At 47.9% G+C, this 25,412-nt stretch overlaps 1 protein-coding gene across 1 annotated transcript in view; it reads left to right on the forward strand.

The window, feature by feature from the left end:
- SPTLC3 (serine palmitoyltransferase long chain base subunit 3) overlaps positions 1–25,412 on the forward strand; it is a 73,310-nt gene that overhangs the window by 39,733 nt on the left and 8,165 nt on the right. Inside the window, exons 7-9 of the mRNA XM_056856353.1 lie at positions 4,254–4,359; positions 5,133–5,352; positions 6,705–6,831. Of these exons, the coding sequence (XP_056712331.1) occupies positions 4,254–4,359; positions 5,133–5,352; positions 6,705–6,831 (453 nt within the window). The remainder of the gene's footprint in view (positions 1–4,253; positions 4,360–5,132; positions 5,353–6,704; positions 6,832–25,412) is intronic.

Consider the following 25,412-nt stretch of genomic DNA (forward strand, 5'->3'; position numbering starts at 1 on the left):
AGTCCAGCTCTCACACCCATACATAGTAATAGGAATACAATGGCATGAATTAATTTGATCTTGGTGGCCAGTGACCCATCCTTATGCTTCAGAATCTTTTCTAGCTCCTTCATGGCAGCCCTACCTAGTTTTAATCTCATTTTGATTTCTTGATTGCAGTCTCCCTTTAGATTGATGATGGAGGTAAGAAACAAAATATTGAACTTCAATTTCTTCATTATCAACATTAAAGTTATGTAATTCCCCAGTAGTCATTACTTTTGTCTTCTTGATATTCAGCTGTAATCTTGCTTTGGCAATTTCTGCTTTAGCATTCAACGGTAGCTGTTTCAAGTCTGCAAGTAATGTGGTGTCATCTGCATATCTCAAATTGTTAATGTTCCTTCCACTAATTTTCACTCCGCCTTCATCTAAATTTAACCCATATTTCCTTATGATATGTTCTGCATACAAATTGAACAGATAGGGAGATAAAGTGCATCCTTGTCTGACAAACTGGAAACCATTCTGTTTCTCCATATTCTGTCCTAACAGTATACTCTTGTCTATAGTATAGGTTGCACATCAAAACAATCAGATGCTGTGGAACACCCATTTCTTTTAAAACCAACCATAGCTTTTCATAATCCTATATATAAAGGGGGAACATTGATTTATTTAGTTATTTACGTCCTTTATGGCCCATTTTTCTTTCAGAGACTCAAGGTGAATTTTGGTGTATAGGGAGAGAAATTCACCTTGAGTCTGTGAGAGAAAGGTGGGCTATAAAGGATGTAAATAACTAAATAAATCCACATTTCCTCTTTAATTTCTCACGAGCAAAAATTTGAACAAAAGACAGTAAAGGGACAATTCATGAGGGTGAAGCATATCTGACATGAAGCCATGACGTTTGAAAGTCTCGGGTGGAAATTTGAACTCAACACAGCTCCGCACTGGACCTTTTCCCCTGCACAATTTTCATGCGGTACGAAATGTGCATACTGTTGAACATTAAATTTTAGAATCATAGAGTTGGAAGGTACCACCAGGGCAGGAAGCTCACAACTACCTCCCCCACACATCCCCAGTGCCCAGAACAGGATGCCCAGAGAGTTTGACAGAGAGTTTCTGATCCTGCATTAAGCAGGGGGTTGGACTAGATGGCCTCTACGATACCTTCCAACTCTATGATTCTGTGATTCTAGATACTTCTCTGTTACCCACAAAACCGATGACCTGGGCAAGTGTTAGAAACAAGACTTGCATGGCTATCTTTCATCATCCCTCCCACAAACAATTGTTTTCTGATAAGTTCAAATGGTCTGATAAGTCTAAGTTGATAGACTTGGTAGATATTGCAGAACCGAAACTAAAAATAATAGCTTGTTTAGTTAAGCAGATACCATAACATGACATAAAAACCTCAGCTGAACTGCTCAGCTTCATAAAATCCTCATGGAAATTTTTATTCCTATTTTTCTTTTTGGGGTATAGTTTGGTCTCCCCAGGTGAGCAGTCTGTCCAACAGGTAGCAAGCCTCTAGTCTGCAGAACTTTTCACCACAAAAAAGTGATGTTTTTCTTATGCAAATAGTTACTTATATTGGCATGTATTATAAGTCATTGTTGCTGGGGTTTTTTGTTTTTTTTTATGGTGAAACCAGAAATTTCTCTAAATGTGCTTCCGAGACGTTGCTTTAACAGTGTGCTAAGATGGTTCATGTTCAGGTCCAGGTTCAAATTTATTGAGTATGGCCAAAGTCCGTTATAAAAATTAATCTAGCAGCTCATTCCTGAGCCTTGCAGCAGCCGGGGACAACATAGCCGAGGAACCACGGCAACTCCAAAGAGGTCCTCCGGCCACCGCAAGGCTTAAAAAAGCCTTTTTAAAGTTAAAAAAAAAAATGGGGCTTTCCCCCGCATAGAAAACAGCAATGTTGAGCCAGGAAAATCTGGAGGGGGCATTCCCGGGCTGGAGGGGCTTAGGAAACTGACTACAGTCAACTCTGCCCCCGGGAACATCCCAGGAATGCCCACACACACACCGGCTCCACCGATCTCTTCCGTGATTTAGGCCCAGGCTCCAACAGAACTGCCCCCACCGCCAGCGTAAGTGCCTCTTATTCCGTGATAAGAGGCCACTTACACTGACAGCAGAGACACGCCGCCTCCACTAGACTTTCAGCCCCCAACCTCAGGAATGGGCTGTAAAAACACAATAAGTCCACGTAACAGGCATTAATAATAACAGAGGAAAGTATACTTCTCTGAATCGTATACCCTTGACCAAAGAACTGTACACTCCTTCTATCTGGGATGGTTGTCCTCTTCCACCGAGCGCGCAGCTTTGGGAGGGATGCACATGGAACGGTGAGGGAGGGAGGGGACACCAGCCTAGCCAGCCAGATCAGGCGAATAAACCCTGGCGATCAATGGAGTGACAGATGTCGCAGCCAGATCGCCCTTAAATTGCGGAACACCCTGCCCCAAAATGTGGTGAAGGCTGCCAACTTGGGAGGCTTGAAGAGGGGAGTGGACAAGTTCATGGAGGAGAGGGGTATTCATGGCTACTAGTCAAAATGGCTACGAGTCATGATGCATACCTATTCTCTCCAGGATCAGAGGAGCGTGCCTATTATCTTAGGTACGGTGGAACACAGGCAGGATGGTGGTGCTGCAGTCGTCTTGTTTGTGGGCTTCCTAGAGGCACCTGGTTGGCCACTGTGTGAACAGACTGCTGGACTTGATGGACCTCTGTCTGATGGAAAATGCTGCCTTGACCACGGCTGGGACCTGAGCCTCCATAAATAAGGAGGCATCAAGGATCATACCCAGACTCCTGACGGCAGGCACAGGTGTTAATTGTACACCGTCAAGAGCCGGGAGCTGGCACCCCATCCCCAAACCGCCCCAACCGAGCTATAGAACTGCCGTCTTTGCTGGGCTCAGCTTCATGCGGCTCTTTCTCCACCACCCAGTCACGGCATCCAATATATAAACCAACTCTTCTTCTTCTTGAGCCGAGCTACTTCCCTGAGCTTGCAATTCTTCCTTGGAGTAAACTGCTATTCTAAGTAATCACACACTAAGTAATCTTGGGCTTGGCGTTGGAAGACAGTTAGTCAGACCTAATTGTGAGTATAATGACTGTGATTACATCAATAATAAAGCTTTCCCAACACTGCCCATACTTTTAACGTGCTCCAATTAGTTAGTATAACATTGGTTCTATGCACACAGAGTAAATAAACAGTACCAGGATTCAAATTTCATTTAATCAATGACCTATTTTTCAGCGTGGGCCACTCTAGATGTTCGTAGAGTATGAAGAATTATGATTCAATCCTATACTATTATCAGCTTGTGGCTTGTGTGCAATGGGAGACTAGCTGTAATTTTCCTATCAAGGAGAAATAAAGTACAGATTTTTATTCACAAGCAATCTGGACCCTAAGGTCTCTCCTTCCCTGGAGGTTTTTAAGCAGAGGCTAGATGTCAGCAATGCTGGTTCTATGATCTTAGGCAGATCATGAGAGGGAGGGCATCTTGGCCATCTTCTGGGCATGGAGTAGGGTTCACTGGGGGTGTGGGGGGGAGGTAGTTGTCAATTTCCTGGATTGTGCAGGGGTTTGGACTAGATGACCCTGGTGGTCCCTTCCAACTCTATGTTTCTATGATTCTAGTATATGCATGCTCATAAGAAAATAAGAAAGGACCTGCTGGGTCAGACCCAGGCCCCTCAAGTCCAGCAGTCTGTTCACACAGTGGCCAACCAGGTGCCTCTAGGAAGCCCACAAACAAGACGACTGCAGCAGCATTCACCTGCCTGTGCTCCACAATACCTCACAGAATAGGCATGCTCCTCTGATCCTGGAGAGAATAGGTATTCCTCATGACTAGTGTCCATTTTGATTAGTAGCCATGAATAGTCCTCTCCTCCATGAACTTGTCCACTCCCCTCTTCAAGTCTTCCAAGTCTGCAGCCATCATTACATCCTGGGGCAGGGAGTTCCACAGTTTAACTATGCAGACTTTTAACTATGCACAATTTAATTAGGCAGAATTTTGCCTGAATGCTGGATATCGCTAGAGCAAATGGCTTCTATCTTACATTTGTTACCAGGTTAAATGTGTGATAAACACACAATTCTAATGCTTGTTTTTTATAACGAAAGCTTGGTTTTGTTTTCCTACTCATAATACACTTGGTATCTATTGCAGACATAATAGATTCTGAAACAACTTTTTAACTTTTTTTAAAAAAATAACTAGATCCTCAAAATTTAGAGAAGCTGTTGAAGGAAGCTGTGATACACGGACAGCCCAGGAACCGGAGAGCGTGGAAAAAAATCCTCATTCTAGTTGAGGGCATTTACAGGTATGTGAAGCTCATACTTGAAAACAGAATTATCATGTCCTTTGGGGCGTGGTTTTTGTGGGGAGGCCCTAGCCCAACTGTCAATTATACAATTAGTACAGTATATATTTGGCTGAAATACTTGAAAGAATAGCAAGAAGGTAGAAATGTCAAGAGATCAGCGAGATGTAATGGTTAAGAGCGGCGATTTGGAGTGGTGGACTATAATCTGGAGAAGCAGGTTTGATTCCCCACTCCTACACATGAGCAGCGGAGGCTAATCTGGTGAACTGAATTTGTTTCCCCACTCCTACACATGAAGCCAGCTGGGTGACCTTGGGCAAGTTACAGTGCTGTTAGAGCTCTCTTAGCCCCACCTACCTCACATGGTGTCTGTTGTGGGGAGGGGAAGGGAAGGTGATTGTAAGCTGGTTTGAGTCGCCCTTAAATGGTAGAGAAAGTTGGCATATAAAAACCAACTCTTCTTCTTCTAGGGAAGGCAGCATGGTATAGCGGGTTTGATTCTTCCTTAATTGGTGGAGAAAGTCGGCATATAAAAACTCTTCTTCTTCATCATCATCACTGCCCTTCCCATACCTTTCACTTCTAAATATACCCTCGTGACTAGGTCTGCCAGTTCCCCCTCTCCACCGGTGGGAGGTTTTTTGGGCAAGGCGGGGGCGGCGATCCCACGCATGAGGCGGTTACATCACTTCCGGGTTTACTTACAGGCAGACCTCATAAGTGAGCCGTTAGTATTAACCTCCTGTTTTTACTGGGTGTGTCTCCCCTAGCATGGAAGGCTCCATTGTACGCTTGCCAGAGATAGTCGCCTTGAAGAGAAAATACAAAGCCTACCTCTACTTGGACGAAGCCCACAGCATTGGTGCCGTCGGCCCGTCAGGCAGGGGAGTTGTGGAATACTTTGGAATGAACCCCGATGATGTTGACGTGCTGATGGGAACGTTCACAAAAAGCTTTGGCGCAGCCGGAGGCTACATCGCCGGCAGAAAGGTAACCACAGCTATCAGCCCCTGCATGGGGAGCAAAAACCCAGGGGCACAGTAGCCCCTGGCGCTTCAAAAAATTGGGCCACCTGGCTTGCTGTATACATTAGGAACCCAGTTTCCTCTTCCATCCAGTTCTTAGAAAATCTTCCTAGCTCCCACAAAGTACCTTCTTCAGAGCCCTTTTTGATGAGTCCCTTTCCAAGGAGCAGGGTCCTTCCTTTGGCATCTCTTAGCTGGCACTCAGTTTAAGAATATAAGAAGAACATAAGAAAAGCCATGCTGGATCAGACCCAGGTCCATCGAGTCCAGCAGTCTGTTCACGCAGTGGCCAACCAGGTGCCTCTAGGAAGCCCACAAGCAAGGCAACTGCAGCAGCATTGTCCTGCCTGTGTTCCCTAGCACCTCGTATAATAAGCATGCTCATAAGAACATCAGGAAAGCCCTGCTGGTTCAGTCCCATCAAGTCCAGCAGTCTGTTCACACTGTGGCCAACCAGGTGCCTCTAGGAAGCCCACAGGGAGCAGCATTCTCCTGCCTGTGTTCCACAGCACCTCATATAACAGGCATGCTCCTCTGATCCTGGAGAGAATTGGCATGCATCATGACTAGCATCCATTTTGACTAGTAGCCATGGATAGCCCTCTCCTCCATGAACATGTCCACTCCCCTCTTCAAGCCTTCCAAGTTGGCAGCCATCATCACATCCGGGGGCAGGGAGTTCCACATTTTAAATATGTGTTGTGAAGAAGTACTTGTAAGAACATAAGTCTGAAGGACCTTGTGCACTTTGAAATGTGCCTACGGCATACGTAGCCTCCCACATAATGTCCCATGAAGTACAGATGGGAGCGTTGTGTTCTGTTCAAGCCGTTGGGGCATTGCTGACTGCAATTCTGTCCTAACCATTCAGCCAGGTGGACTCTTGTCAGTAACAAGTAACGCTTCTGCCATCTTCTGAGCTTCAGCAAACCGAGGCTTGCTAAACCAGGATTTAATTATACAGGATCGCATGCCAGTTGCTCACCACAGTAATCAAGTGTTGTGACTTTGTACCCAGAGCAACTAATTTGCATGCTAGTAATTAGTTCCCAAACGTTTTTTAGAATTCAATTTTTAAAAGAAGCCCGTCTGTTGAGGGCATAAACTGTGCCCCCCCAAAGCTGTATGTTTGCAGAGGAAACTTTCCTTTATTAACATACAGTACAGGTGCAGCTGTATGTATGGGAGCCAGTGTGGTGTAGCAGTTAAGAGCGGTGGTTTGGAGTGGTGGACTCTGATCTGGAGAACTGGATTTGATTCCCCGTAGATGGGGATGGGGAACTACGACGCACTGAAATCTTTGTTCTCCGGTTTAAGGAACTAGTGGACTACATACGGACGCACTCCCACAGCGCGACATACGCCACGTCCATGTGTCCGCCCGTAGCAGAACAAATCATAAGAGCCATGAAATGCGTCATGGGAGTGGACGGCACCACACAAGGTAGGACATCTCGCGGATGGTCAAGATTGGATTTGTATCTCTTGGGGTTGGAGGGGCTGTGGCTCAGTGATAGAACCTCTGCTTTGGATGCAGAAAGTCCCAGGTTCAATCCCCAGCATCTCCAGTTAAAGAAGGGGTGGGGAACCTTTTTCCTGCCAAGGGCCATTTGCCCATTTATGACATCATTCAGGGGCCATACCGGGTGTAGATCTCCTGGCCGGGGGAAGAGGCTAGGGTTGCCAGGTCTCCAGCCACCACCTGGAGGGTGGTGGAGTCCCCGCCTTTGGAGGTCTTTAAGCAGAGGCTGGATGGCCATCTGTCGGGAGTGCTTTGATTGTGGGATCCTGCATGGCAGGGGGAGGGTTGGGGTCACTGGGGTTGTGGGGGGAGGTAGTTGTGAATTTCCTGCATTGTGCAGGGGGTTGGACTAGATGACCCTGGTGGTCCTTTCCAACTCTATGATTCTATGGACCCTAGGAGAGGCTATGCAGAGGATAGGGAAGGAAGGAAAGGGAGGGAGGCTTCACACACACACACATGAACACACAAGATTGGGGGAAGCCTTCTCAGCTTCTCCCCCTCCCCACTTTCACACACGCACTCACACATGCTTCCCACCCCTTCCCCACTTTCAAACACACACACACACACACACACACGATTGGGAAGCCTTCTCTCACCTTCCCCCCACCCCACTTTCACATACCCACTCACCAGGCAGTGCTAGCGGCCCGGCGGGGAAACCTCAGCTCCCCCCCCCCACTCTACACACACACACACACACGATTGGGGGAAGCTTTTCGGCTCCCCCCCTTCCATACTTTCACACATGCACTCACCAGGCCATGCTAGTGGCCCGGCAATCGGGGGAATGCCCCACTTCCACACACACACACATACAGGGGTGAGTGAGGGGAGGGAGAAGCCAACGGTAGCCAGGCGAGGGGGAGATGGTGAAACGAGCTCCCGGCGCTCAAGCAGCTTCAAGCTGCGGGGGATCGCCCCACCACACAGGTCACAGGCAAGCTGGGGGGGGGGAAGGATGGTTCAGGGCCGGAATGGCTGGAGAGCCCGCTTTTCTTGTTGGCCTTGGCCCGGGGGAGAGTGAGGGGAGGCCCCCTGAGCCGGCGGAGGGTGCGGCCAGCGGCAGGCAGGCAGGCGAGGAGGAGATGATGATTCAAGCTCCAGGCGCCCAAGCAGTTTCAAGCTGGAGAGCGAAGGGAGGGCATGGCACGCCACCCACTCACCTGGAAACAGCCGGTGAGAGAAAGGGGAGGAGGGCTTCCGGCCAGGCGCCCGTTTTGAGTGGAAGTTGTGTGTCTCTCCAGGAGCAGGAAGTGGGGAGAGTTGGGAGAAACGGCCTAACAATTGCCCAATCAGCATCAATTTGACACGCGTGCCTGCCAGCCAGCAATGCCCGAAGTGCCGAGGGGAGAGCCTAAATAGGGAGAGCTCGAGTGGCAGGGCAGGCCCTGGTGCTCCCGGAATCGGCTCGAGGGCCAGGGGAAATGATGTCGCGGGCCGGATCTGGCCCCCGGGCCTGAGGTTCCCCACCCCTGAGTTAAAGGGACTAGGCAGGTAGGTGATGTGAAAGACCTCCACCTGAGACCCTGGAGAGCCGCTGCCGGTCTGAGTAGACAATACTGACTTTGGTGGACCAAGGGTCTGATTCAGTATAAGGCAGCTTCATGTGTTTATGTGCTCAAGAAGGGACTGGGAATGTGAGAGGGGGTTGTTCAAATGCTGTGTAGCAGCAGTTAGTGGCATGTCAAGTTTTATTTTGGAAACTCACTTCTGTGAATATGAATGCAAGTGATGCTTTGGGGTTAATGTAGAAGGAGACCGCAAGCTAAGGTTGTCGTTCTTCCAGGGACGGCGGGCAACCTCCTGCCCCCAGGCTGCGAGCCCCACTGTGCCTCTTTGCTCCAGCAGGAGCAAGGGATGTGGAGGAGGTATGATGCCCGATGTTGCGATGTAATTTCTGGTTTGTACCCAGAGGTGTCCTTACAACACTCTAAGAATTAGCATGTCTCTATGATAAAAACCATAGAGGTGAGCAAATTGCTAGCGCATCATGACATCATTTCCAGGTACAAGCAGAATGTGCCATCGTGTGTCATCGCACAGCGTTGCTCCCCACCCTCAAAAGGTTCCCAAAGGCTTCCTGGAACAAGCCTTTTCCCTTGAAGCCTCATCTGTATTCAGTTGCAAGCCTTCTTGTGGCTCAGAAGATGTCGCAGCATCTCAGCCCTCATGACAGAAGAGCAACTGACAGAAGAGGTTAGATGGCCTTCTGTCAGCAATGCTTGATTCTATGACCTTAAGCAGGTCATGAGAGGGAGGGCACCTTGGCCATCTTCTGAGCATGTAGTGGGGGCCACTGGGGGTGTGGGGGGGAGGTAGTTGTAAATTTCCTGCATTGTGCTGGGATTAGACTTGATGACCCTGATGGTCCCTTTCAACTCTATGATTCTACGATTCTAACTCAGGCCATTTATGCATGGGAGGTTTTGTGTTGGATTCGCTGCTCTCTCGATTTTCCCCCATCTGAATTCTCAGAACTCTGCATGGGGGCTTATTTTTCAGTATTGAGAATTTGGATGGGGAAAATGTGCATCGAGAGAGCGGCAAATCCGAGGCAAAACCTCCTGTGCATAAATGGCCACAGGCTTCCCTGTATTGTAGTATTTTGCTGTTAGCCTGAGAGAAGTCATCACTGAAGTACTTCATGAGAAGTTCTAAATAATATTAAGCAACAGCAATTAGGTCTGGATCATGTAGACTTTTAGGATAATTCGTTTCTTGTTCCAAATGAGGACAGCTAGGACACTGCTGGAATCAGATTCTGCTCTGATTGGTCGAAGCAACATATAATTGGAGCCATTTTCCATTCCAGGAAACGAGAAGTGTGTCTGGCATTGTTGAAGTTGGCCAGATCCTTTTAGGTGTAGATTCACACCGACAATTAGATGTTCCCTGAAATGAACACAATGATCAGACGTTCCAACATTCATCACAACGTGAAACAAACATGCCCCTGTTCATTAATACGATGTCACAATTAATGCAATCATTTGTAAATTATATTCAGGAAAAGTTGCAAGTCCTCTAGATCAGGGATGGGGAACCTCAGGCCAGGGGGCCGTATGCGGCCCCCGAGGACATTTTTTTGTGGTCCTCGGGAGCTCTGGTGCCCTGCCGCGGAGGTGGGGCGCAGGGCAGCCCTCCCCAAGGGTGTTCCTGGGGCCGCAGCTTACAGGGGTGCTGCGGTGCCCTTTGGACCTCCTCTCGCCAACTGTTGGCTGTTGGTCGACGAGAGGGGAAAGGGAGGGACGCTTCCCCCAAGGCTGCCTCCTACAGCCACGGCATGCAGGAACGCTGCAGCACATTGTGAGCCCCTCTCGCTGCCTGTCGGCTGTTGAACAGCGAGAGGGAGGGGGGAAGAGGTCGGCGGCTCCTGGCGGCAGAGCATGCATGCGGGAGCCGATCGGGCTTCAGGGGGGCCTTTTGTGGACTCGGGGTGGGGAGGGCATGGAGACCGGGGCTCTGTGCACCGCCGGGTGTGTGTGTGGGCAGCGGAGGCTGGGGCCTGGTCACGCGGGGCCAGTGTGCGCGGGTGTGTGTGTGTGTAGGGGGGGAAGCTTTTCTCTCTTTTCTTCCTCTTTTTCTGTCTCTTTCTTTGTCTCCCTGCATCCTTTTCTTTCTTTCCCTCCGTCCTTTTCTTTCTTTCTCCCCCTCTCTCCATTTCTTTCTCCCTTTGTCTCTCTTTCTCCCTCCCTCCCTTTTCCTCTTTCTCTGTTTTCCTTCCTCCCTTGCCGATCAACTGTGGGCCGTGCCCCCCTGGCACCTCGTTTGCTCGGGCTCACTGCTGGCTGCCCTCCAGCCTGGGAAGGGGGAAGCGGAGGCGCCCTGCAGGCCTTCTCCGTAGCCTCCCCTGGGGTTGCCAACCTCCAGGTGGTGGCTGGAGACCTGTCAAACCCTAGCCTCTCTCCCCCCCACCGGGCGATCTACACCTGGTATGGCCCCTGAATGATGTCATCAGTGTGCAAATGGCCCTTGGCAGGAAAAAGGCTCCCCACGCCTGCTCTAGATCGAGCCTCGACACATTTTCTTTGGCACTCGAGAACAGCCCAAAAATTTAGGAGCCGGACTCATTTTTCATCCTTCAGGTTTCATATTTTAATGACCATATTTCCTAATTGCTGCTATCACGACAACTAATCCGAAGCACTGTTTCTCAAGATTTTATTAAAGCTGTGACAGAAGTATTGTAGTACATAAATAAATATAGTAGCCCCAGTTGACATCACCCCTCTCAAAAAACTAATCTCTAACCTTAGCTTAAGGTAAAGTAAAGGTAATCCCCTGTGCAAGGACCGGGTCATTCCTGACCCATGGGGTGACGTCACATCCCGACATTTACTAGGCAGACTTTGTTTGCGGGGTGGTGTGCCAGGGCCTTCCCCTGTCATCTTCCCGTACTAACCCTAGCTTAACTTTCCCCCAATTTCTCATAATTCCATTATTGCTTTCAAGAGCTCAGTTTGGAAAGCAACAGCTTAAGAAAATGAATTCATCTACCACCGAATGGTATAAAGTTACTGTTACATACTAACAAACAGTGACAGGACCTTCATGCTCATTGTCGGACCTTCATGGTCAGACCAGAACCAACGGGTTGAAATTAAATCAAAAGAGTTTCCTTCTAGACGTTAGGAAGAATTTTCTAACAGTCAGAGCAGTTCCTCGGTGGAACAGACTTCCTCGGGAGGTGGTAAGCTCTCCTTCCCTGGAAGTTTTTAAGCAAAGGCCGCTAGATGGCCGACTGTCAGCAATGCTGATTCTATGACCTTAGGCAGATGATGAGAGGGAGGGCATCTTGGCCATCTTCTGGGCATGGAGTAGGGGTCACTGTGTGTGGGGGGTGGGGAGGTAGTTGTGAATGTCCTGCATTGTGCAGGGGGTTGGATTAGATGACCATGGTGGTCCCTTCCAGCTCTATGATTCTATGATTTATTTTTATGTCGTACAACAAATTATTCTGATATGGAATGATGAATAAGCTTTGGGTTGGATCCAGCTAGCTTATCTGCTCAATCTCTCCTAACTGCAGCTCCATATCACGTGATTTTTGTCCACGGGGGTCCTGTGATCCCAAACAAGCCTTTTTCTTTTTACTTTTACTTTATTTTAGACTTATACCTTGCCCTGCCCCTGGGTCACAGGGCTCAGGGTGGCTCACAATAATTCAATGAACAATCAGTCAACAAAGATAAAACATACAAAATCTCAAAATACAAGGTAATAAGATAATATCCTAACAGACATCAAGCTAAAACATAATCATTTGGCACCCTGCAACCTACTTCCCAGACTGCTGTCAAAAACAGGCAGCACTGCTAATTGGTGGTACAAAATTGGCTTTGACTGTCCTCAAGGGAACGCCTGGTGGAACAACTCCATCTTACAGGTAGGGTTGCAAACCTCCAGGTGGTAGATGGAGATCTCCCACTATTACAGCTTACCTCCAGGCGACTAAGATCAGTTCATCTGGAGAAAATGGCTTTTTTGGAAGGTGGACTTTATGGCATTCTACCCCACTGAAGACTCTTCCCTCCGCAAACCCCACCCTCCTCACGTTCCACCGCTCCCAAAGTCTCCAGGTGCTTCCCAACATGAAGCTGGCAACCCTACTTACAGGCCTTACGGAATCTAGAAAGATCCCACGGGGCCCGGATGTCACCTGGCACAGAGTTCCACCAGGAAAGGGCCACTAACAAAAAAAGCTCTTGTCCTCGTTGAGGACAGCCGAGCCCTTTCGGTGGTCAAAGGGGACTCATTCCTCCCTTTTTCACCAGCAGAAAAACCAGCTCATTACAAACCTTTGTACTTGCACTGACAACTGCTGAGAGACACTACCAAAAAATCACTGCTGAAAATACCAGGCTCCACCACGAAAGTTCTAGGTACCAGGGCAGCCTGGCGTCTGGGATTTGTTGAGCCCTGATTCTCTAGCTGATATTCTGGTTCCTCCCCTAGCTGATGTTCCTAGTCCACAGATAGCATTAGTGACCAGGATGTTTCTTAGCTGGCAGATCTTGCCACTGAAGAGGATTCACTGATAGGTTTCTACACACAGCATTTCCACCATTCTTTGCACAGTGGCTAGTTGGGGGCTTTCTGGAATCTATATGAGCTGCAGGGCCGCCATCTACTGAAACATTGCATGCCCATCTGTGTCCTGTAGCTTACTTTGCTATTAGCAGTTGCTGCTGTTTAATTGGAGGTATGGGGAAGTGTCATTTGCTTTAGCATGGGGTGTTAATGTTCAGCTATTCCTTTAGTGTACTGTTATGTGAACGTCTGTTTGTATGTCTGCATTGCTGTGCATTCAATTCAAATATCAAATGGTGTGTGTAGGGGCGGGAGATGTTAGTAATTAACCCAAACAGGTTATTGTACCACTAATGCACTAATACTTACTCGCTGGTTGATTTCTGGGCACTGCAAATAACCACAGCAACTCAGGGAGTGCACATGCTCGTTAATAATCAGAAGCTTGGTTCTGGCATAACACAAACCATAGCTTAATTAAACTAATTAGTTGGTTGGTCATAAGAACATAAGAAAGGCCCTGCTGGATCAGACCAAGGGCCATCAAGTCCAGCAGTCTGTTCATACAGTGGCCAACCAGGTGCCTTTAGGAAGCCACAAACAAGACGAGTGCAGCAGCACCATCCTGCCTGTGTTCCACCACACCCAAAATAATAGGCATGCTCCTCTGATACTAGAGAGAATAGGTATGCAGCATGACCAGTATCCATTCTAACTAATAACCATGAATACCCCTCTCCTCCATGAATATGTCCACTCCCCTCTTAAAGCCCTCCAAGCTGGCAGCCATCACCACATCCTGGGGCAGGGAGTTCCACAATTTAACTATGCATTGTGTCATTCAAATGCAGGATAGTCCTCTAACTGTGGTTAGAGTATGACAGATCAGGATCTGAAATAGACATCTGAAGATAGTTTATTAACCTCGGTTCCTCTTAATGGAGGTTTAGTGTTGCATATGAACGCAAAACTGTGGTTCGTTTCCTACCACGCCTTCGGGCCCTCCTCGGCTGCCGAGGCATCTGGAAAAGCAGGCAGTACACAAAACCTCTCTCGCCTTCCTCCACTTCTCGCTAGCAGACTCCCTGATCGCACCCTTAGCTCCTGCCAGGCAAAAGATTCGCCAGAGATTCCAGAGGAGGAAGAACAGTCAGCCAATGGTCTCTGTTATTCAGTCTGCCAGGGGCGGGTGTGTGTGTGGGAGAACCATGTTACTTACATGGCTACGTGTAAGTTTCACAACCCAGTCTGGATTGACCCAGTGCGCCTGGCGCTCTGTTTGCTTATTCATTCCCTTCATTCATGCCCTACCTTTGTCAACGGGACAGCATAAGATATCCCATAAACGATGCAGTGGGAGTAGGTTCACAGAACTGGAAAGCAAGGCTGACAAACAAATACCCGCCGAAGGTGTGGCATACTGTAATTCAGAAAGTGGCTTTTAATGGGTAGAAGACAATACAGTTAAAAACAAGGTGGTGCATTTAAAATTTCTGCGCACGCATTCTTTTTCGCTGAGCGCTATTGTTCCAGAGCAGTGGTCCCCAACATTGAAGAAGAAGAAGAAGAGTTGGTTTTTATGTGCTGACTTTCTCTACCTTTTAAGGAAGAATCAAACCAGCTTAAGGAAGAATCAAACCGGCTTACAATCACCTTTCCCCTCCCCACAACAGACACCCTAGGGGTAGGTGGGGCTGAGGGAGCTGTGACTAGCCCAAGGTCACCCAGCTGGCTTTGTGTGCAGGAGTGGGGAAACCAATCCAGTTCACCAGGTTAGCCTCCACCGCTCATGTGGAGGAGTGGGGAACCAAACCCAGTTCTCCAGGTCAGAGTCCTCTGATCCAAACCACTGCTGTTAACCACTACTCCAAACCACCGCTCTTAACCACTACACCACACTGACTCTCCAGTTGGTGCCTATGAGCACCATGAAACCTGCTGATGTGTTTCCCAGTGCCCAGTTTCTGCTTCCCCAAACCATCTCCTCCCTAATGCTAAGAGCCAATCGTGACGTTTCTCCATTTCACTGGAGTCGCAGCTGCTTCCATAGAGCCCAGGGAGCATTCCCCTCTGTGTCTGCAGGGAGCACCACTTTCGAATAATAATAATTATTATTATTTTGCTGTCAAGTCACATCTGACTTATGACGACCGAGTAGGGTTTTCAAGGCAAGAGATGTTCAGAGGTGGTTTGCCATTGCCTGCCTCCATGTCACAACTCCGATATTCCTCGGAGGTCTCCTATCCAAGTGCTTGCCAGGGTCGACCCTGCTTAGCTTCTGAGATCAGACAAGATCAGCCTAGCAAAAGCCTACCAAATTGACATGCTCATTTAACACAACAAGACATTAAATCATACCATTAGACTCTGACCATACGTGTTTTGGCCATACAGCCTTCTTCAGTGGTCTAAGCAATCAACATTCCAGACTCAAAGATATACATAGATATATAAAAAATCTTTATGACTATGTGTGCGTTGTTTTTGCAAGAAGTGATACCATCTTCTAATCGATCAATTGTCTGTGGAATTAGTTCTAGATTGTCAATCAGACCCCAGTTGTCTGTGGAATGAATGAATTATAGTTCTAGATTAAGTTGGTCTAGTTATACAGTTTGTTCTTTAACTTCTAGATCATCTTTTCTACCCTTTTGTCAGCCTTATTCCTTGCGCCGTGCCTCTCTAAACACATTTTCACAATATCGCTTCAAAGCACCTTGCTTATTCAAATTATCTCACAATTAGAAGAAAGGCAATTATACTAGCAGAACACAGTTGGCATATTCTTATCATAGAAACTGGCGTTCAATGTTATAATCACCACCTTCTTGCAGCGTTTCATATATAATAGACACGGGGCATTCTATAGGTTATTGAACTTGAGGCTTTCCGGGCTGTTTTGGTCGATGGGGTGATTATTTTAATTTATTTTTATCTCGCCGCTTGATAGTCTTTTCCGTGTTGCCTGGCGGCTCACTTAGCTTGTCCTCCCAGCCAGTGCTGACTCAAGCACTGCAGGTTCTGCTCACCTCTGGCAACTCCAGATGTTGCTGACTGCACAGCGACTCCTCCCTGTCCCCAGCTGCTCACCCGGGGCAGCCTGGCAGGGGTAGAAGACGCTGGCCGGCAGGCAGCCAGGTACAGGCGGTCCTGCTTCACGGACAAGAGCCCTCCCTCCAGCAGCATCCTTGAAAGCATCTGCTGAATGGTGGAGAGGTGGTTGGAAAACCCAATAATCACAGGAATAGTGTGTGAAGTTGATAGTTTGGGAGAAAGGACTAGATAGGCTGCGGCAGGGGTCCCCAACCTTTCTGAGCCTGCGGGCACCTTTGGAACTCTGGCACCGCGTGGTGGGCGCTGCCCCAAAATGGCTGCCACAAAAGGTTGTCGTTTCCCAGTTCAAAGAAACTGTGCGTACCCAACGCGGGTAGCCACAAGGTGTTGGTGGATTGGCATAAAATAGGGTTAGAGGGGGGAAATCAAGTAGGGAGAAGGGAAGGGGGGAAGGGAAGCAGAGGAGAGCAACGAGGATGATTCAGAGCCTGGAGAACAAGCCCCATGAGGAAAGACTGAGGGAGTTGGGAATGTTCAGTCTGGAGAAGAGGAGGTTGAGGGGGGACAGGATTGCTCTCTTGAAGTATTTGAAGGGATGTCGCTTAGAGGAGGGCAGGGAGCTGTTCCTGTTGGCAGCAGAGGATAGGACTGGCAATAATGGGTTTAAATTATGGGTGGAAAGGTACTGGCTGAATATTAGGAGCCATTTTTTCACATTGAGAGTATTTCAGCAATGGAATGAGCTGTCAAGGGAGGTGGTGAGCTCCCCCTCACTGGCAGACTTTAAGCAGAGGCTGGACAAACACTTGTCAGGGATGCTCTAGGCTGATCTTGCATTAAGCAGGGAGTTGGACTAGATGGCCTCTATGGCCCCTTCCAGCTCTAGGATTCTATAAAGCGGTGAGGGAGGGGGAAGACAGTGTGTTCCACCAGGCTGGGGCAAAGGCTAAAAAAGCCCTGGCCTTCCAGAAAGCAGCAAAAAAAAAAAAATCAGCAGATCACATAACCCAGCAGGTGGGTCTATGTGACACATCAAAGGCTCACAACCCACCGAATGAAGAGTAGAAGAAGAAGAGTTGGTTGGTTTTTATACCCCGATTTTCTGTGCCATTAAGGTGGGGCTGAGAGAGTTCACAGAGAACTGTGACTGGCCCAAGGTCACCCAGAAGGCTTCATGTGGAGGAGTGGGGAATGGCAGATTAGAGTCCGCCACTACTAGGGGAGGGCCCGTGGCTCAGTGGTAGAGCATCTGCTTGGCATGCAGAAGGTCTAAGGTTCAATCCCCGGCATCTCCAGTTAAAGGGAGCGGTGGACTCTGATCTGGAGAAGCAGGTTTGATTCCCCACTCCTACACTTGAGCAGCGGAGGCTAATCTGGTGAACTGAATTTGTTTCCCCACTCCTACACATGAAGCCAGCTGGGTGACCTTGGGCAAGTTACAACTCTGTTAGAGCTCTCTCAACCCCACCTACCTCACAAGGTGTCTGTTGTGGGGAGGGGAAGGGAAGGCGATTATAAGCCAGTTTGAGTCTCCCTTAAGTGGTAGAGAACGTCAGCATATAAAAACCAACTCTTCTTCTTCTAGGCAGGTAGTTGATGTGAAAGACCTTCTGCCTGAGACCCTGGAGAGCCTCTGCCGGTCAGAGTAGACAATACTGACTTTGATGGGCCGAGGGTCTGATTCAGTATAAGACAGCTTCATGTGTTCATATATGTACTTATTCTGGTTTCTTAAAATACCATTGCTCCGTTGTAAAATGAGAATACTCTGGAATGGTTTTATAAACGTTCTTGCCAATGGAGGGCATTGTTGCACCGTCCTTCCCTCTCCAGGCCAGAGAGAGGAGTGTAAATATTAAAATCTGTGCATTTCCTCAGCAGCGCCATTTGGAGTTAGCGCTCTGATTGACAACATTGGAATTGGTTCTAGGATGCAGCGCTGAAGGGTTGCGAGACGTCTGTGCGGACATAAAGAGCACGGAAGGGGGGGAATTCCCTGTAACGGCAGCCGATTCAATCTGTAGTACTGTACTGTAGCACATATGTGCGTGGGCATCTGGCACATTGTCAAGAACTTCAGAAGATACAGAGCATGGGTGTGAAATCCTCCCTGCCAACTCAACTGCCCTGCCTTTCTGCCCTCATAAGGGCCACTGAGACGGCTAACAAATTAAAACATGTATAATAAAAATCACACCTTAAAACTAGGCTTGGCAACCTCCAGGTACTGTAATAAATGGCAGCACGTGGCTTTAAAGATAATAATATGAAATATACCAACTTGAAAAAGAAAACAATATTATAGAATATAATAATTCTAATTTTTGAAAAATCCAAAACACAACATATATTCATAAACACTGTGTTGAAAGCCACACAGAAACCTGTGTGGCTTTCAACACAGTGTTTATGAATATATGTTGTGTTTTGGATTTTTCAAATAGAATTATTATATTCTATAATATTGTTTTCTTTTTCAAGTTGGTATATTTCATATTATTATCTTTAAAGCCACGTGCTGCCATTTATTACAGTTTCTACTATTTCCAGCATAGGTATTTTCTTCTTCCAACCAACCAACCTCCAGGTACTAGCTGGAGATCTCCTGCTATTACAACTGATCTCCAGCCAACAGAGATCAGTTCACCTGGAGAAAGTGGCCGCTTTGGCAATTGGACTCTAGGGCATTGAAGTCCCTCCCCTCCCCAAACCCCACCCTCCTCAGGCTCCACTCCAAAAACCTCCCGCTGGTGGCAAAGAAGGACCAGGCAACCCTACTTAAAACCAACAACAAAAACATCATGAAAGCAATTTAAAAACATACAAAAGCACAAAACAACAATTAAACACTGGGCAGGAAGAATTAATCACTGAGAAAATGCCACACAGAACAAAAAAAAGTTTTCACCTGCTGGAGGAAGATGGTGACAGAGGAAGACAGACTAGTCTGCCTAGGGAGAGAGCTGCAGAGTTTTGAGTGGAATTCCCCACAAGTCTTGGGATCTTTGTGTGTATAGCCTGAGGTTGATCATATTATTCTCTCCCTGGAGGAGAAAACCTATAATGGCAGCAGGCTGTAAAAGAGACCCAGTTTGGGAATATTTTAATGAAGTTCCTCTACCTATGGGTAAGGCGGGCATGCGTGCAAAACGTAAACGCTGCAACAAAGAAATGCAAAGGCCGTGGACCCGAAGGAAACAACATCATGATAAGTGCTGTTCAAGTAGAAAACCGTGGTTTAAATATCCCCTTCCTGACTAGTGATTCAATTCGTGAAAATCTAGTTTTACTGACTAGTGATTAAAATTGTGATTTAAATCGATTTGATTTGAATCAAATCCACCCTGTTTCCTGGGTTGTCCGTCCGTGTTCACTAGCGACCAAGACTCAAAGCATAGCGCTTCAGCACCCTCTATTCCTCAGTTGGGGTAGTGTGCTGTTCTTACCGCTGTAGCAGGTACCATTTATACACTGGGGATCTTTTCTGCAATAAGACCTCCCCAGCCCCAGGGTGTGTTCTTTGCTCTTCCTTTCGGTACTCTCAATAATGCAAAATTTAGAATTATATTTGTTGCCCATGCACAGTATTGTCTACTCAGACCGGCAGTGGCTCTCCAGGGTCTCAGGCAGAGGTCCTTCACATCACCTACTTGCCTGGTCCCTTTAACTGGAGATGCCGGGGATTGAACCTGGGACCTTCTACATGCCAAGCAGAGGCTCTGCCACTGAGCCAAGGCCCCTCCCATATGGCTGTCTGGAAAGATCTTCTGTAGTACTGGTTTCATGCCAGCACACAACAGAGAGAAGACTTAACAAAAAAACAAGTATTCCAACTCAGGTTCGTAACACCGGTTTCATGCAAGATGTTCTAAGCGTTTGTGCCCAATCTCATGTCCCCGGAGAGCTGCCTTGAAATGACGTCAAGGAGCCGCGTCACACTGGGAGCCTGTAATTGTGTACCAGCCTGGAGGTTTTTTCCCCAGAGAACCTGTCGCCATAATATCTGTTCTTGTGTGTTAAAATAGCTCAGCGGTGGGTAGATGCGTGAGCGGGGGGGTGGGGCGGAAGGCAGACAGGCAATTGTGTGGTCTTTGGACTGCAAAACATAACATCAGAAATGAAAGGCAAGCGGCAGAGCTCGGTTTCCACCCTCTCAGTCACCTACTCGAAACCGTTCTTCTTTCCAGCTGTGCTCCTTAGCGCTTACCTACCGCAAACGAACAAGGATTGCGGCACGTCACGTCCGAAGAACTTGATCTTGCTCTACGGAATTCTTTCACACCCACTCACAGCTGTATCATAGAATCATAGAGTTGGAAGGGACCACCAGGGTCATCTAGTCCAACCCCCTGCACAATGCAGGAAATTCCCAACTACCTCCCCGCCACACACCCCAGTGACCCCTACTCCATGCCCAGAAGATGGCCAAGGTGCCCTCCCTTTCATGGTCTGCCTGAGGTCATCAAATCAGCATTGCTGACAGATGGCCATCTAGCCTCCGCTTGAAAACCTCCAGGGAAGGAGAGCTCACCACCTCCAGAGGAAGCCTGTTCCACTGAGGAACTGCTCTCACTCTCAGAAAATTCTTCCTAATGCCTAGATGGAAACTCTTTAGATTTAATTTCAACCCTTTGGTTCTGGTCCGACCTTCTGGGGCAACAGAAAACAACTTTGCACCATCCTCTCTATGACAGCCTTTCAAGTACTTGAAGATGGTTATCATATCCCCTCTCAGTCTTCTCCTCTTCAGGCTAAACATACCCAGCTCCTTCAACCTTTCCTCATAGGACGATCTCCAGACCACTCACCATCTTCATTGCCCTCCTTTGGACACGTTCCAGCTTGTCTACATCCTTCTTAAATTGTGGTGCCCAAAACTGAACACAACACTCTAGGTGAGGTCTAACCAGAGCAAAGGAAAGCAATACCATCACTTCACGTGATCTGGACACTATACTTCTGGGTCGGTGTGTTGGTGTTTGGCGTAGACTTTAAAAACACCTGTAAGGCATTCTTTTAAACTGGTGCCAGCAACCCCAGCTGGGGGTCCCGTTTCAAGTTTTGGGAGAGGAGGGGTGAAGTGGTTTGGATGGCGGAGTACACTTGCTGCCTAAGTTACCTGTGATGGGATTATCCAAGCTTTGGCCTAAAACTGTTCCAGATGGCAGTCGCTAGAATTATACTTCATGGAGCTGTAACAAGAGGATCAGCCACCTATTGGGGAGGGGCCATGGCTCAGTTTGTCAAGCATCTGCTTGGCATGCAGAAGGTCCCAGGTTCAATCCCTGGCATCTCCAGTTAAAGGGACTAGGCAAGTAGGTCATGTGAAAGACCCCCTGCCTGAGACCCTGGAGAGCCACTGACTTTGATGGACCGAGGGTCTCCTTCAGTATAAGGCAGCTTCATGTGAGAGCCAGCATGATGTAGTGGTTAAGAGCGGCAGTTTGGAGTGATGGACTCTGATCTGGAGAACTGGGTTTGATTCCCCACTCCTCCACATGAGCAGCGGAGGCTAATCTGTTGAACCGGGTTGGTTTCCCCGTTCCTCCACATGAAGCCAGCTGGGTGACCTGGGGCTAGTCACAGCTCTCTCAGCCCCACCTACCTCACCAGGTGTCTGTTGTGGGGAGGGGGCAGGAAGGTGATTGTAAGCCGGTTTGAGCCTCTCTTAAATGGTAGAGAAAGTCAGCATATAAAAACCAACTCTTCTTCTTCACACACACAGAGGAAACCCAAGTGCAGGGGAGAAAGGAATATTTTTTTAAAAAAATACACTGGGAAAGAGGAGTAAAATAGAGTAAAACCAACCCTGTGGTGGCAGCTGCCGCTGAAACATTATTTTAACCTGCCAATCGGATCTCTGGTGGGCAATCCGAAGCCACGATGGGCAAGTGCCCCATCTGGCCCCACTTGGGTGGGCGCCAGGAAAGGAGCTGGCAGGCACCTTTCACCTTCCGGCGGAGCCCAGCTCCTGCTGCCATTTGGGCAACTCCTGCCCTTGCCAAACCTCTGATGGGGCAGCTGCGTTCCCTCTCCGCGTTGGCTCCTGGCCTTCAGCAGCGGGAGTAATCAGGTTCCTTTTTGCTTCAAGGCTCTGCCTGAAGTGAAGCACGTTCTGTCGGGTGAGATGTTTCGTCTGTTGGTGGTTAGATTTATTTTTAGGCTTGAATTGTGTGCGTCTCTGTGTTTTTGTTTTAATTGTCAACTGCTGCGAGGACCGTGGTAGCCGACAGGCATTTTACAGGTACAGCAAGTCACTAATGGCTGTGAAGGTTTGTAAGGCAGCAGCGAGCCTGGGGTCCGGGAGGGAGGATTAGCCAATCACGCACGAGAAACTGCAGTCGACAGTTTGGGAGACAGAGGCTTTTACCCCTCTGTTGAGCTACGAGCGGGATGAAAAGCGGAGTGCTCAGGGGACATCGGCCATCGCTAAAGACAGTCTGCAAAGTAGCTGGTCTGTTGCCCTCCACTTAAATGATGCTTGTAAAAAAAAACAAGTTTACAAAGACACCACAGGGACCTCCCGTGCTTTTTCCTCTGGAGGAAATCTCAACTGTGCAGCCCTTCTCGCTGCTAGGGTGAGAACACTGTGTGTGATGCAGGCAGAAACTTTCGGCGTGAAAGAAGAAAATGTGTATTGAAAGAACCTGTTACCTTTTGATGCTTCAGAATAAGAAGAGGAGTTGGTTTTTATATGCCGACTTTCTCTACCATTTAAGGAAGAATCAAACTGGCTTACAGTCACCTTCCCTTCCCCTCAACAGAAACCCTGTGGGGTAGGTGAGGCTGAGAGAGCTGTGACTAGCCCACCGTCACCCAGCTGGCTTCATGTGTAGGAGTGGGGAAACAAATCCAGTTCACCAGATTAGCCTCCGCCACTCATGTGTAGGAGTGGGGAAACAAATCCAGTTCACCAGATTAGCGTCCGCCGCTCATGTGGAGGAGTGGGGTTCTTTAGATCCCAACGCTCTTAATCACTACACCCGCTAATAACCAGCTGCCTAGGTACCTTGAAACGTAGAACCTGAGAGCCAGCGTGGTATAGTAGTTAAGAGCAGTGGTTTGGAGTGGTGGACTCTAATCTGGAGAATCGGGTTTGATTCCCCATTCCTCCACATGAATGACGGACTCTAATCTGGAGAACTGGATTTGATTCACCACTCCTCTGCATGAATCCAGCTGGGTGACCTTGGGCTAGTCACAGCTTTCTCAGCCCCACCTACCTCACAGGGTGTCTGTTGTGGGGAGGGGAAGGGAAGGTGATTGTAAGCCAGTTTGATTCTGCCTTAAGTGGTAGAGAAAGTCGGCATATAAAAAGCAACTCTTCCTCTTCTTCTTGAAACACCTGACACCCCTGGTACCAAAGTACGCGTCAAAAGCAAAACAGAAGAACAAAAGAAGAGCCCTGCTGGGTCAGACCAATGGTCTATCTAGTCCAGCATCCTGTCTCACACAGTGGCCGGCCAGTTCCTCTGGAGGTCCATCTACAAGGCGTAGTGGCCGAGGCCTTCCCCTGATGTTAAGAACGTAAGAACACCGGAAGAGCTATAGAAAAGAGACAGCAGCACCTTAAAGACTAACAAAATTTCTGGCAGGGTATGAGCTTTCATGAGTCACAGCTCACTTCTTCAGATACAGCTGTGAGCCGTGGCTCACGAAAGCTCATCCCCTGCCAGGAATTTTGTTAGTCTTTAAGGTGCTCCTGGACTGTTGCTCTTTTCTACTGCTACAGACAGACACACACGGCTACCCATCGTGATCTACCACTACTGCTGTGATTGTCATGTGGAACGTGGCTGTAGGATGTCCCAGGGACTATTACTTATGGCATAATTTATGGCCAGATGTGCTCCGTACACGCTGCCGCCGCCACCATGTAGTAAAATTCTATATTTAAAACGGGGGGGGGGTAGGGTTGCCAGGTCCCTCTTCACCACCGGCGGGAGGTTTTTAGGATGGAGCCTGAGGAAGGCAGGGCTTGGGGAGGGGAGGGACTTCAATGCCATAGAGTCCAAGTGCCAAAGCGGCCATTTTCTCCAGGGGAACTGATCTCTGTGGGCTGGAGATCAGTTGTAATAGTGGGAGATCTCCAGATAGTACCTGGAGGTGCTGTGTAGGTGAGAGATTCTCAGCCAGGGGGTATTGATCTAAGAGGGCTGTTGGGTAAATGAACTGGCCCAACATACTTGCCCGAGAAGAATTCTTTCCAGCTGGGAGCTCTTCACACAGAAACTGAACCTTTGTCCAGGGCAATCAGTGTTTTGCTGAATGAATGGAAACGGAACAAGACACTCCGGCATTTAGCTATATCTCTTGCATGCAGACCTGCTCACCCAGGCATCTCAGTATCTTCCGGCTTTCCCAGTTTCCATTGACAAATCTGCAGTGTTAGCAAAGATACAAACAGCTTAGTTGTGTCTTACACAAAAACCAGCTGTGCCAGAGTAACAAACACACATACACACAAATACAGCATCTTACTACAAAGCTGTCCAATGGCTAATAAAAACGATACTAACAAAACAAAGACCAAACAAAAACAAAAAACCCAGCAATTGGTGCCAGGGGAAAGAATTTAATATTTAATAATTGAATTGATATTTAATTAATTAAATTGCCCCTACGCGTTTCACTTTCGCTTCCTCGGGGGAATCTTTCTTAACTCAGATGTCCCAAGCAAGCAAAACAATAGTCTTAAGGGTATTTCCAAAAATATTTTTGGTTATAACAGATTTCAAGGAGAAACTGGTGGGGACATAACAAGGCATTTTTAAATGCCTTAGAGGAAATCAGGGGACTTAGTAAACTTCTCAGTACTGTGAATATTAAGCCTGGGTCTATCACATTTTAATGCACAATTGAGAAAGAGCGGGGGGTGGGTTTACTGAGATATAATCAACTCTGAATGTCTACATTTTAAAATCTTCTTTTCTGCCAGGGAAAGGTTTTGAAGATGAGTGATTGTGAACAGTCTTGAAGTTTGCATGTGTCTATAACGCTAGTAAAGGCAGCTTGAACTCACAATTATCTGAGAAATTATAATTTTTCAAATACAGAATTTTGCAAAACTGTGTAGTCATGGATGGGGAGTAGCTGTCTGCCATTCATGATGTCATAAATACTTTCGGAGAGTATATCATTTTTTTCGGGGGTGGGGGAAATGCTGTACCCTATCCTGTTTGTATCCTACCCTTTCTCAAGGAACTCACCGTGGAGTAAATCTCTCTTCACTCCTCCATGTTCTCAGCTCCACTGCGAGGAAGATTGGCTGAGAGAAACTGACTAACCCAAGATATAGTGAGATGCACAGCATTGTGGAGGTTTGAACCTGGTGGTCCCACACATAAGAACATAAGCACAGCCCTGGTGGATCAGACCAAGGCCCATCGAGTCCAGCAGTCTGTTCACACAGT

This window comes from Euleptes europaea, chromosome 10 (genome assembly GCF_029931775.1).
Source record: "Euleptes europaea isolate rEulEur1 chromosome 10, rEulEur1.hap1, whole genome shotgun sequence".
Lineage (NCBI taxonomy): Eukaryota > Metazoa > Chordata > Lepidosauria > Squamata > Sphaerodactylidae > Euleptes > Euleptes europaea.